The sequence below is a fragment of the Manis javanica genome, chromosome 18 (assembly GCF_040802235.1).
Source record: "Manis javanica isolate MJ-LG chromosome 18, MJ_LKY, whole genome shotgun sequence".
Taxonomy (NCBI): Eukaryota; Metazoa; Chordata; class Mammalia; order Pholidota; family Manidae; genus Manis; species Manis javanica.
This window is the reverse complement of record NC_133173.1, coordinates 3,003,565-3,015,990: the sequence shown is the minus strand read 5'-3', so window position 1 is coordinate 3,015,990 and position 12,426 is coordinate 3,003,565. Positions and strand designations below refer to the sequence as shown.

The 12,426-nt window shown below is 52.9% G+C and overlaps 1 protein-coding gene across 2 annotated transcripts in view; it reads right to left on the bottom strand.

Moving 5' to 3' along the window:
• Positions 1-9,869: 9,869 nt before the first annotated feature.
• Positions 9,870-12,426, bottom strand: part of AP3B2 (adaptor related protein complex 3 subunit beta 2) — a 30,064-nt gene continuing 27,507 nt past the window's right edge. For both annotated transcript variants that reach the window (XM_037000526.2, XM_037000527.2), the window contains 2 exons: positions 10,368-10,506; positions 9,870-10,263 (listed from right to left, as the gene is read on the bottom strand). In XM_037000526.2, the coding sequence (XP_036856421.2) occupies positions 10,113-10,263; positions 10,368-10,506 (290 nt within the window). In that variant the 3' untranslated portion in view covers positions 9,870-10,112. The remainder of the gene's footprint in view (positions 10,264-10,367; positions 10,507-12,426) is intronic.

Here is a 12,426-nt window from a genome sequence, read left to right as displayed (position 1 = left end):
GAGCAGGGCGCCTGGATCTGAGCGGGGGGAGGATAATGCGCGCGGATACCGCAGGAGGGAAGCCTGCGCCCAGCTTGCGAAGCGCCTTTATATCGCAGGCGGCACGGAACTCGTGAGAACTGTGAACGGGAGAATGGCGGTTTCAGGTCTCTCTCAAGCGTTCCCGGAGGCTTAGGGTTGGACAGGAAAAGGGGAGAAGGCAGAGTCTGAAGTGAGGAGGAGAGGAACCAGCGTTCGAAGAGCATCACCAAGTGTTTTGAATGCGTTACCTCGTCATCGAAATACTATTTTTATAAAGCTCTTCCTATGCTCAAGCCTCCTCCTGGCGCGTGAGAAGACACTGCCACCGACCTCCTGGCAAGCTGGCGAGGCTGGGCGGGATCGAATGGCTAAGGGAGGGTTGAGGGGAACAGGTCACCAGGTCTCAGTCTGGGACAGTGGCCGAGAGGAAGTCAGCGGGCCAGCCTGGTGTTCTCGAGTCTCTGGAGGATTAATGGGAGAAGGTGGCCTTAGTAAGAACATACGGAGTAGAAGTGCACAGAGCTCAAGAGTGACACTGACAGGTGCCCATGCAGGAGCTTCCTTGGGTTGCCGAGGCAATAGGGGGCCCTGGCACCCCCTAGCCATCAACTGTCCCATTCTTTCTTCCCCTTCAGAGATGCTGCTTAGACACTTGCCCCCCTGTAAGGTGGCCCATTCCAGCCACCCAGAAAACCACACCTCCTGGTTCAGCTTTATTGCCACCCTTCCACAGATGGGCCCTACCTTCTTGGCAGGCAGCCCATCCCCAAGTCTCACTCTTGCCCACAAACGGCATAGGACAGCTGCTCTGAGGTGGCGTACCTGGCTTGTCCTCTCAGGGGTGCCAACCTAGATACCTACAGCACAGGAACGAGGGAAGGGTGGAGGCGGCCTCCCAGGCCCACCTGAAGGGGCAGTTGGTGATGGATCCTGTGCAGGAAAGAGGTCCCAGCCCAGCCCTGTCTTTCAAGACAAGCTGGAAATGCAGCTTGTTGTTCTTTAATGTGAAATCTTTCTAATTTAAAATTCGGTCACTAATTCAAAGCAAAAGAGCAAAGCTCAGCATGTTCAGGAGCACCGTGCAGGCCACTGGCTGCCGACTTGTGCTCTTCCCCATCCCTTCCTCCTCCCTAACCCCAAGCTGCGAGATAAGGATCTGAAACCTGGAAGAGCACCAGGGGGATAGCCATCTGGGGCGCTCTCATATGTTACAACTCCTAGCCCTAAGAAAATGAAGACATCTCTCAGGTGACTTGGAACAGAAATTTTCTGCTGCCTAAAATCCCTCTTCCTAAACTTGCTGTTGCAGGTAACCATGAGAATAATAGCTGATTTTCATGGAGTGCTTACTATGTGCTTGGCACAGTTCTAAGTGTTTTATTTACATTACATGGGGAAGCTGCAGATGAGCAAGACTGAAGCTCAGAGAAGTTAGCCCAAGGACTCCCGGCTAGAACAGAAAGAGCAAGAACTTAAACCCAGTCTTCTGGCTTCAGAGGCTGAAATTGTAACCAGATAAGAACAAAACCCAGCATCTCACGTACTGGCTCCCCTCAGACTGACCCCAGAGCTCACTGAAGACGTGCAGAGAGGGGTCACTGAGTCCAGGTGCAGTTATGGCCTCAGGTGCGGATGAGGCCTTGCCTTCTGCCCACGCTTGGCCAGGCCTGCAGGTGGAACCTCCGATGACGTGTCCATAGTTCAAGGGCAGATGCAGAAAGCCGCAGAAGTGGAGATACAAAATGACTTGGTCAGGTCCCCACAGCTGGTCACTAGCCGACTAGCAGGAACAGACAGGCAGCATTATTCACTCTCCCCGTCAACAAACAGCCTTTGAGCCCAGCTATGCCTGGCACTGTCTCTGTAGTCAGGCCCCAGATTTATGATACAGGTTTTAAGTGTAACTGTGATTTTTTGGACTGTTTTAAATGCATATACTAGGGGACAGAAGGGATCCTGTAGTCTTTTATATGCTCAGGTGTTTAGTGCTTCCACAGCAGGCAGAGAGCTGAAGGAAGAAGAAAGACTGCTGGAGAAAACGTTCCTGGTTGAAAAAGATCAGAAAGGGGATTGGCTTAGGAACTCAAAACCACAGCACGAAGTAAGCAACACAGTCTCTGCTCACCTTTTCCCAAGCTCTGCACAAAACAAACCATGTTCTTTGTTTTTTATGCCTTTTAAAGTGGGGGTTTTTAAAAAAGCAAGTTCAGCCCCTCCTTTCAACATACATGTAAATTTAAAGTGGATTAAAGATATAATCATGTAAAGATACTACTTGGAAATGTTTTAGGAGAAAATATTAGGAGAAAATTTTTATTACCTCCAAGTATGGACAAAGTTTGTAAATGAGGAACAAGCAGAACAGGACACAAAGGAAGACTGATAAATTTGACCACATATTTAAAGACTTTGGTTTATCAAAAGATATTTAAAACTTGAAAAGACAAGTCGTAGACTGAAAGAATGTATTTGCAATACATGATCTACAAAGGATTAATTTCCAGGCAAACCTTGGAGACACTGCGGTTCGATTCCAGAACACAACAGTAAAGCATATAAAAGTTAAGCATACACTATGTTGTAGTCTATTAAATATGCAATACAATTATGTCTAAAACAACAGTGTACATACCTTAATTAAAAAATATTGCTAAAAAATGTTGACTGTCATCAGAGCTTTTGATGAGTCATCATCTTTTTCCTGGTGAAGGGTTTTGCCTACATGATGATGACTGCTGACTGATTGAGGGGTGGCTGCTGAAGGTGGGGTGGCTGTGGCAGTTTCCTAAGATAAGATGACAATGAAGTCTGCCACACAGATTAGCTCTTCCTTTCGTGAGTGATTTCTCTGTAGTGGTGTGATGCCATCTGATAGCATTTTACGCATAGAACCTCTTTCAAAATTGGAGTCAGTCCTCTCACACCCTCCCACTGCTCTATCTACTAAATTTATACCATATTCTAAATCCTTTGTAGTCATTTCAACAATCTTCACAGCATCTTCCCCAGGAGTAGTTCCATTTCCAGAAAACACTTTATTTGCTCATCCATAAGAAGCAATTCCTCATCCTTTGAAGTTTTATCGTGAGTTTGCAGCAACTCAGTCCCATCTTCAGGCTCCACCCCTAATTCCAGTTCTCTTGCCATTTCCACCAATCAGCAGTCAGAACACACAACATTTATCAGTTAGGTTCGCTGTCTTATGTAGCTGTGATTCATGGTTCCCCAAAATGATTACAATAGTAACATCAAAGATCACTGATCACAGGTCACCACAACAAACATAATAATAATGAAAAATTTGAAATATTGTGAGAATTACCAACACGTGTCACAGAGACAAGAAGTAAGCCAATGCTGTTGGGAAAATGGTGCTGATAGACATGCTCAACACAGGGTTCTCACAAAGCTTCATTTTGTAAAACATGCAATAAAGTGAAGCACAGTAAAATGAAGTATGCCTGTAGATAAGAACTATAATCAATGAGAAGAGACAACCCTATAGAAAAATGAGCAAAAGATGGGAACAGGCAAATGACAGGAGTGGAAACTCAAATGGCTAACAAATACGTAGTAGATGTCTACCCTCACCAATAGCCAGAGAAATACAAATGAAATCACACGAGGACGCCATTCACACCTCTCAGACAGACAGAATGAAAGTCTCACTATCCCAGGAGCTGGATCACTGCCAGTGAGGGAGTGAACTGGCTCAGCCACTTTGATTTTTTTGCTTTGATTTTCTATATTTTCTGAATGGAACGGTAATACACATACATATAGAATGCATGAATCTTAAGTGTACAGCTTGATTTTTTTTTAACCTTCATATATACCTGGGTAACTTCCACTGACATCAAAGCATAGAACCTTTCCAGAACCCCATAGGATTCCATCATGCCTCTTCCCACTTGAGGCACCCTCCCCCTCCTTGAGGTACCTCTTTATTCTTCCTGCTTTCCTCACAGATGCATTCTGCCCGTTCTGAACTTCATACAAGCGTTTGGCTTCTTTCTCTGTGAGATTCATGTTGTTGCATGTAGCAGTAGTTAGCCCCTTTTCATTGCTAAGTGGCTTCCACTGTAATGGATACAGCATTATCTGTTTCTCCATTCTCCTATTGATTGGCATTTGGCTTGGGTACTATTGTAAATAAAGGTGCTGAGAACATTCTTAATGTGAACAGGTACTCTGGTGAGCAATCTGGCAATACTGTTAAGTTACAGATGTGTATACTCTATGACTTGGCAATTCCACTCCAAGGAAAGCATGTTAGAGAAGGTTTCACACGTGTTAAAAGAGGCATGAGTGAAAATGCTGATAGCTGTGTTATTCATAATTGAAAAAATAAAATAACCTTAAATACCCACCAGCAGGAGAACAGATCAATAAATTGTGGCATAGTAATACAAGAGAATAGTACCTATAAAGACGAATGAAATAGAGCTAATCATATCAACATAGATGACTCATAAAATTGAGGAAAGAAAGCAGGATGTAGGAGAACACATACTCTATGGTACCATTTATATGAAATTTTAAAACAGTACACTACTATCACAAAGTATATACCATATATCATTTAGGAACATGTCTATATGTAGTAAAGGTACAAAAAAATGCATAGCATTGATAAAATTCAGAATAGCGATTTGCTTCAGGTGCGGAGGGAAGAGCTTGTGAAATGAGTGCAAGGGGTATCAGCTGAGTTGATGACTGCTTTGGTTCTTAGGCTGGGTAATCAGTACACTAGTAGTAACTTTGTTCTTTAAATATCATCATATTTTAAAGACTGAAGGGATGGAGATAATTAAGGGCAGTGAGGTGCTGGTAAATGTCTGGCAATTGGCTGTGGGGTGGAGAGTGATTTGTAGTATTCACTTATTTCTGTGGCATAAATGCTTCCACCATGGCTGATTTCAAACTACCAACGTGACACCAACCGGCTCACAAAATTCCCGCAGTGTGACAGTTGGTGCTCGTGAGCCAGGAGGAGCCGGTCCGGCCCACCACCGACACTGAAGGGGGAGCAGAGGGCTCTGCGGCCAGAGCTGGGGGCCCAGGCTCCCGCTGAGGACCACCCAGGAGATGGGGCAGGGGCTGCTATTCATCTATGGCTAAAGTTTTTTTTGTAAAGTTAACCCCATTTAGTGTGAAGTTAACCCCAAACTAAGCAGACGGAAGCAACAAGAACATCCTAACTCGCACCGTTTCTGAGAGTCAGGAATCTGAGGATTCAGCCGCCGGGTCTGGCTCAGGGCCTGCCCCGAGCTTGCAGCCACGCTGTCAGCCGGAACGGCAGCCACTCGAAGCTTTGCCTGGAGCTGGAGGGTCTCTTCCTAGCTCACGCCAGTGGCTGCTGCCAAGGCCGCCGTCCCTGTCACGGGGGCCTCCCTGTCGGGCGGCTGGCTTTCTCCAGAGCAAGTGAGCAGAGGGAGGAGGCTGAGCTGGAGAGCAGCGACTTTCATAGCTGGTATCAGAAGGGACGTGCCATCGCTTCTATGGTGCCCTGCCGCTCACACACACCAGCCCTGACCAAACGGGGGGATGACGTGAGGGCTGGAGGCCACGAAGCTGGGGGTCCTGGCGGCTGTCCCGGAGGATGGCTGCCATGCCGATGCCAGCTGAAGGTGAGTGCTGTCGCCCTGAGATGCTTGTGAATGAGGCACAGGGCACCAAGGGCCTCAGCACAGAGGCATGGCACCCTCAGAGGCCCTCCCCTTGGTTTTCAGCTGAGGAAACTGAGAAGTTTAGGGATTTGCTCTAGACGCAGCTACCCTCGTCAGGACCCCAGGTCCCAGCCTTGCCTCATCCCAGTGAGGCCCACTCCTCACCCTCTCCCCACCCAACTCCCTGCCTGCCTTCCCCAGATGCCGATGCCGGGAGTCCTGGCACATCAGGGCTTCGGTCAAGGTCACCTCGCCCAGACCCTTATGGGCTCCTTCTTCCCCAGAGCTTACCCTCCCATTCTCCCTCAGTCGAAACAAGAAGACAACCCCATCTATTTTCACAGCCCCCGCCCTGCACAGGGGTTGTCGGTAACGTGCCTCAGTGGCCCCAGAGAGCGGCATACACCACCAGGACCTTCTGGGCTCCTGCCGCCACGTGGAGTCTGGTGTTGAGCCGTGTCAGAGCTCTGTGATCTGAGCCAAATAAAACCCCGCCCCAAACCAAAGGGAAGCACCTGGGGGCTGCACTGTCACACTCTGTCTTGATCTCGATGCTGATTACAAGGTTATTCATTCTACGAAAACCATCAAATTACACACCCATGATTTATACAATTTTCTGTGTATTATACAAAAAGGGTTTTTTTAGTAGTCCCAAAGAAAGGGACATGTGTCCGAGTCTTCCCATATGCCAGACAGAAGATAAGCCTGCTTTCTAAGCTACTGCCAGTCTGCTCTCTAGAAACCACAGAAAAGCTGGGGCATCTCCATTCAGGTAGAAAATTGGGGTAGAAGATCTAAAAGGAGTGGAAGCTGGAGGGTTCTTGGCACTGGGGCAAGAAGTGACCCATGAGAGGGCCAGAGAGTTGGGGCACCCCTGGCATCACTCACCTCCTTGGCACTGTCCCAGGCCCAGCTGCAAGGCCTCACGACTCCCGAGCATCTTCTGCAGTGATGGAACAAAAAGCATGAAGGTTCCCGAAGGCCAGGATCAAACCACGCAGCCGTAAGTGCTTTCTCCAGTGGGCAGGCCGGTGGGATGGGCTCCGACCTGCACAGCACGTGAAGATCCGAGAAGGTCCTTCTCCCGCGGGTGTGCCCACTTTACCCCCAACTTCTCCACCGCCATCCTGGCTTCTCCCCCCCAGGCACTGGTTCACCACCCTTCTCCTTGTGAGCCGACACTGACCAGGCGGTCCTAGAAGGGCTCCTTCCTTGAGGTCCCCGGCCCACGCCCCGGAGCTGGGCTCTCCCCGCCTGGCAGGCTCTGCAGCCAGTCGCAGGCTGGTGGGAGGAGCGGCCCTTCCAGCTCTCACCCACTCCTTGTTGGTCATGAGTCTGTCGCAGTGCCTGGCACACGTTGGCTGTTCAGTAAATGATGGATGGGCAGGGTGGGACCTTAGGCAGGCCTCAATTTTTTTCCCCTGTCACATGGGGCCAACAGCAGAAATGGGAATGACTGAGGACATGAATGTGGCTGGGTTCAGGGAAGAAATCAAGGATCCTGGCTGCCCAGGGCCCAGGCCCTCTGGTGGGTCAGAATGGCCTTGTTTTTTCCCTTCTGTGCCCAGTCAGGCCAGGGACAGTCCTGTCACCTGGAGATACACACCCAATACCCACCCCTTTGACCTGCAGGCTCTGCTCGGAGGAGGTGATCCTCAAGATGCCCAGCAGAAGGTATGAACTAGCACGAGGTTTGCTGTAGTGGCTGGCTGGGGGTTCAGGTGGGGACACAGCTAATGCTCCAGGCCTGGGGGCCTTATAGGAGCTTCCTTAGTGTCCCTACATGGCTCTGCTCCCCAACCACTGCAGCTTGTCAGTTGCTGCCAAGTGACCAGAAACTGGAGCTCATTTGCCAGGGCACCACTTTGAAGCCATCCTGGACTGGGCCCCCTCACTGAGTTCATTGTCCTCTGACCTGTCCAGGCCTGTGGTCATGCCCAGACCACACTAGACTTCCCAGGTCAGCCAGGGTGCTTGCTCCCTCTGTGCCTGCCCGTGCTGCTTCTGTCAACGTCTGCCACCCCTGCTTCCCTATGCGCCGGCAGAATCCTAAGAGTGCTTCCCAGTCTGCTGTGTGGTCCTGGCCCCACATGAATGCCACAGCCCTGGGCCAGCTCCGTGGCTGCCCACTAATACTGCTTATGGGACACAGGAGATATTGGAAGCCTGCAACCAAGCCCATGAGGCCTTGGGGACAGTGTCACCACAGTGGTGAAGAAGGGTCAGTAACAAAACGCAGGGCATATTGTGGGTTGGAAAGAATATTCTGGAGGAAAGCAAGGCCCCTCCAGCTCCTGCATGTTTGACCTGCTTCCACCAGTGTGTGCTGGGTGGGATCCCTGTCCCCGTCCCCATCCCCACCCCACCCCCAACCCCCATCCCCCCCTGCAGACTCACTCAGGGATGCTGGTGCAGGGCTGTGGGAGGTGCGTCATGGCCCCCGAGTCCTGGAGGAAGTGGGCTGGGCTGAGCCCAGGGCTTCTCTCTGAGGTTTTCTCCCCACAGCCATGCTGCCCCTGTTCACACCTCACTCTCCAGCATCCTTCCTCTCCTGAGAAGCACGAGAACCATTTTCTTATGGCGGGTGGTTGTTGCCAATTCCACAGCCTGGGACACATTTGGAGAAACCTACGTGGTCTGTGACCAAAGTCCAGCACCCTGGACTCCCGCTCTGGGCTGGAGACACTGTGCCCCTTCTGAGGGGCTGGGAGTCTGGGACGCGAGCTCCCCGAGGGACGCTAAGCACATGCCTTGTGCCCTCTGCTTCCTGCAGAGGCCTCTGGGGCCTTTGCTGCAAAGCACAGATTGATAAGGACTTTTCGGTGGTCCTTGCTCAATTTCTTAGAAAATCACCCCACCTCCTTTCTCATGCTGTGGCAGTCCTGATTCAGAGACCAAAGTGAGGAGCAGCCCACCACTCAGGGGGCCCTTGGCCGGAGGGTCATTCCCATCTCAGCACTGCAGCGACCGACACGGGGGCCCCAGGGAGGCTCTGGGGCTTCACGTTTCCCGAGGCAGCAGCTCTGGCTGCCCTCCAGGGCCAGGGCCCAGCGAGTCCCCGCCTCTGCCCCTCTTCCCTGAGAGGAGGGCACACGGCTGCACCCCGTCTTCACCCTGAACAGCAGCACTCAGGGCCGTGGGGGGGCACGGCCAGGGAATCAGAGTCTTGGCCATGGAGGATCAGGGGCTGAGGAGCCACATCTCGAACTATCACCGGTGTTCCTTGTAACCCATCAGGATGTTCTGGGCAAAAAGACTCCAAGGTTGAAACCAAGTCTGGGGAACACCCCTGGCCTCAGCCCTTTTGGCCAGGGTGGGAGTGGGGCTCAGAGGGCACAGGAGCACAGAAAGGCTGAGAAGCCTGTGGAAACAAACTGACTTCATGTGGACCCACGATTCCTTAACTTACTGGCTAACAGACATTCTGTGGTGGTGGAGCACATGCCAGCGGCATGCCTTTCACGCCTCATCCACTAGCTCGCTGACCACTCAGCCTCGTTCCTCACCAGCAGAGGTACCAGGGAGGGCCCTGGCTCTCACACCACCCCCAGGAGGCTCGGCCCAGGAGTGGAGGCCCTACACATTCACCGCTCGCGTGTGTCCGCAGAGCAACAGCATCCCTGCTGGGCCCTTGTTTAGAAATAGATTCTCAGGCCCCACCCCAGACCTACTGATCCGAATTGGCATGTTAATAAAACTCCCAGGTGATCTGATGCACCGTGGTTTGAGAACTGTTCTCCCTGTCCCATTCTTCTGTCTCCAAGATGGCTGTTGGGTCACCTCCAGGCCAGATGGGGGGCTCCAGGCCCCGTATCCAGATGCAGCAGACACATCCAGGACTCATAGCCGTGTGTGGGGAACTCCCCACATCATGAGTCCTTCCTTCTCGAGGGCCCAGGAGGGGGACCAAGGGGTCTGCCAGCCTTGGGGGAGGCCTTGCTTTTGCAGAGGCTCGTAAAAAGGACCGGGGGTTCTTCCAGTGCAGCCTTCCCGTCCCTGCTTCCATGTCTCTTCCACAGACATGCCTGGAGACTCGGAGACGGCCACCTCGGGAGTCCGACCAGCCACCACCTCCTGGAAGTCAGCAACGATCATTCACAGGGTGAGACGCAGTCCCTCTTAGCAGCTCTCCCCCCACCCCCCTAGACAGAACCCAGAAGGAAAGGTGAGCCAGCATCTGGGGGAAGACATTTTATTGAGATTTTGCCACACAAAGAGCTACAGGAAGCAGGAGGACTGGGGAGCAGCTGCCCCCCCTTGTGCAGGTCGGCACAGAGCCCATGGGAGGAGCACGGGGACTGGGGGTGACCAGAGGGAGAGGGACCCCGGACGTGTCTGCTATGAGAGAGGGGTGCCTAGCTGCCTAGATGTCACTAGGGAGGGACAAGTGGGACTCAAGGAGACCCCAGCGCTTGGGGGTCACTGGGTAAGCGCCTGCGCCACGTCCTTCACCAGCATGGCGCCGATCACCATCTTCTCACTATTGACCGTCAGCTGGGCAGTGCCGGTGGGCCGGGCATCCAGTGTCAGGAGGACCAGGCTCCCGCTGGTCAGCGTCCTCCCTGCAAACCTGAGGTGCGGGTAAAAGAAGGGGCTCAGCCCTGGGGCATGGGGCCCCTCCTTCAGACTGGGCCCCCAGAGGCCCACCTCCACGCTTCCCTGGCGGCCTAATACCTGTACTCGTCAGAGGCCCCGCAGGGGACGCGGCCCAGGTTGGCAGTAGCAGTCACTTTCTGCACCACAGTGTGGTCACTCTGGCAGGTGTCCGGCAGCGTGAGCCTCTCTGTGACCTCGCTCATGCCGGTCAGCTTTCCTGGGGGAGGTGTCAGGGTGAGGGCGGAGGCTGCCCCTGGGCCTCCTCACCAAGCCCTCCTCAGGCCCAGGCCGGGCAGCTCTTGTGCTAAGAGCAGGCGAATCTCCCTCTTCAGTCTTGAGAAGGGGCACTTCCCTCTCGGGCTGCCCTCCTTCAGGAAGCCCTGCTGGCTCCCCAGTCCCTGCAGGTCTCTCTGTCCATCCATGATGTTGACCCCCTCCCACTGTCAGGCATCTGGGCCACCAGCTCCTTGGGAGTGACCAGCGTATCTGGAGGTCATTCAGTTCACAGGTTTCCTCTGCCTCGGCCCCCACCCACTTAGTCTTTCTTGGTTGGCCCTCCAGCCCAAGTTCAAATCCCTCCCAGCTCCTGGAGGTCGTTCTCACCGAGATCACTGGCCACCGAGATCCCCACGAGATGGGCCAGAGTCCAGCAGTCACACGCAGCCCTGACTGGAGACCCTAACTTCACCTGCACAGCAGCTCCCCACCTGGCCAGGGCTCCTGAAGCCCCCAGCCACTCACAGCCTCCCCAAGACAGTCCCTCTGCAGGGCTGACCTCTCAGCTGCTCTGGGTCGGCCACCTGAGCTCCCCCGTCTGCCCTCCTGTCCACCTTCTCTTGAGCCTCTCCCATCCCTCTGCTGCCTCCCCGTTCTCCTCCCCTTTTTGAGAACGAGCACCCCTCTCTGTTGCTCGCATCCCCTCCGTGCCTGACTGGTGACATTTTCCTGCCCGGTGCCTTTAGTCCCTCCATGTTCGAGTCTCTGCATCCCTAAGAGGTCCTCTCCGGGAGCGAGATCCATCATCCTGCCAGTGCCGTGTCTCCCTCCCCACTCGCGGCCGACGTCCCCCACAGAGGACTCCATGTCCTTGAGCCCTGGTCTCCCCCAACCCACTGCACTTGGCCTCTGTGCCCCCTTCTGCAATGGCCTGCTCCCTCTGAAGTCCCATCCGCTGCGCCCTACAGCCTGGGCCATCCTGGCCTGCGGGCCACCCCAGCGCCCTCTCCTGCCTTCTCGTCTCCCTTGGTTCTCTTCCCACCTCTTTCTCTGTTCCTTCTCTTTTTCTCCTGAAGAATGCAGGTTTTCCTCAAAGAAGAGAGGAAAACCTTCGTATCTTCCCCCCCTTCTCTCTCCCAGTGATCTCACTCATATTCACAGCTTCACTTACCACCTCTATGCTCGTGACTCCAGCCTGGAATTCTGTCCTGGGCACAGACCCACACGCTCAGCCGCACACCGAACACTTCCTCCCGGATTCCCCAAGGGCCCTTCAAAGTCAGCTCACCTAAAACTAACCGTCATCTTCTTCCCTCCTCTCCCTAACCCACTCTTTTTCTTCCAGATCAGGGGTTTGGCAAATTATAGCCTCAGGCCAAACGAAGCCCACCACCTGTATGGCCCACAATGTGTTTTACATTAAGTGGTGAGGGAAGAAAAACATCAAAAGATGACTACTTCATGACACATGAAAATTACATGAGACTCATATCTAAGTGTCCACGAATAAAAGTTTATTGGAACACAGCCACACTTGTTCATTTACGTATCATCGGTGGCTGTTTTTGTATAACAAGGAAGGAGTTGAGCAATTGCAGCAGAGACCACGTGGCCCACAAAGCCTAAAACATTCGCTTTATGGCCCATTACAGCAAAAGCCTGCAGACCCTGATCTGCTAAGGGCCCTGCTGTTCTCCCTACCAGCCAAGCCGGAGGCCCCCAAGTCAGTTTCTGTACCTCCTTCCCCTCCTGCTTAGAGCAGCTGCTCTGACGTCCCTCTCCCCAGCACCAGGGCCCACCTCTGCCCCTCTTTCCCTTTGCTGGGCTCTAATCCTGATCCTCACCATCTCCTTTCATCTATTGCAACAGCCTCATGACCAGCAGCAGAATCTAGGCCAAGGTCACACTCCACGAGAACAGC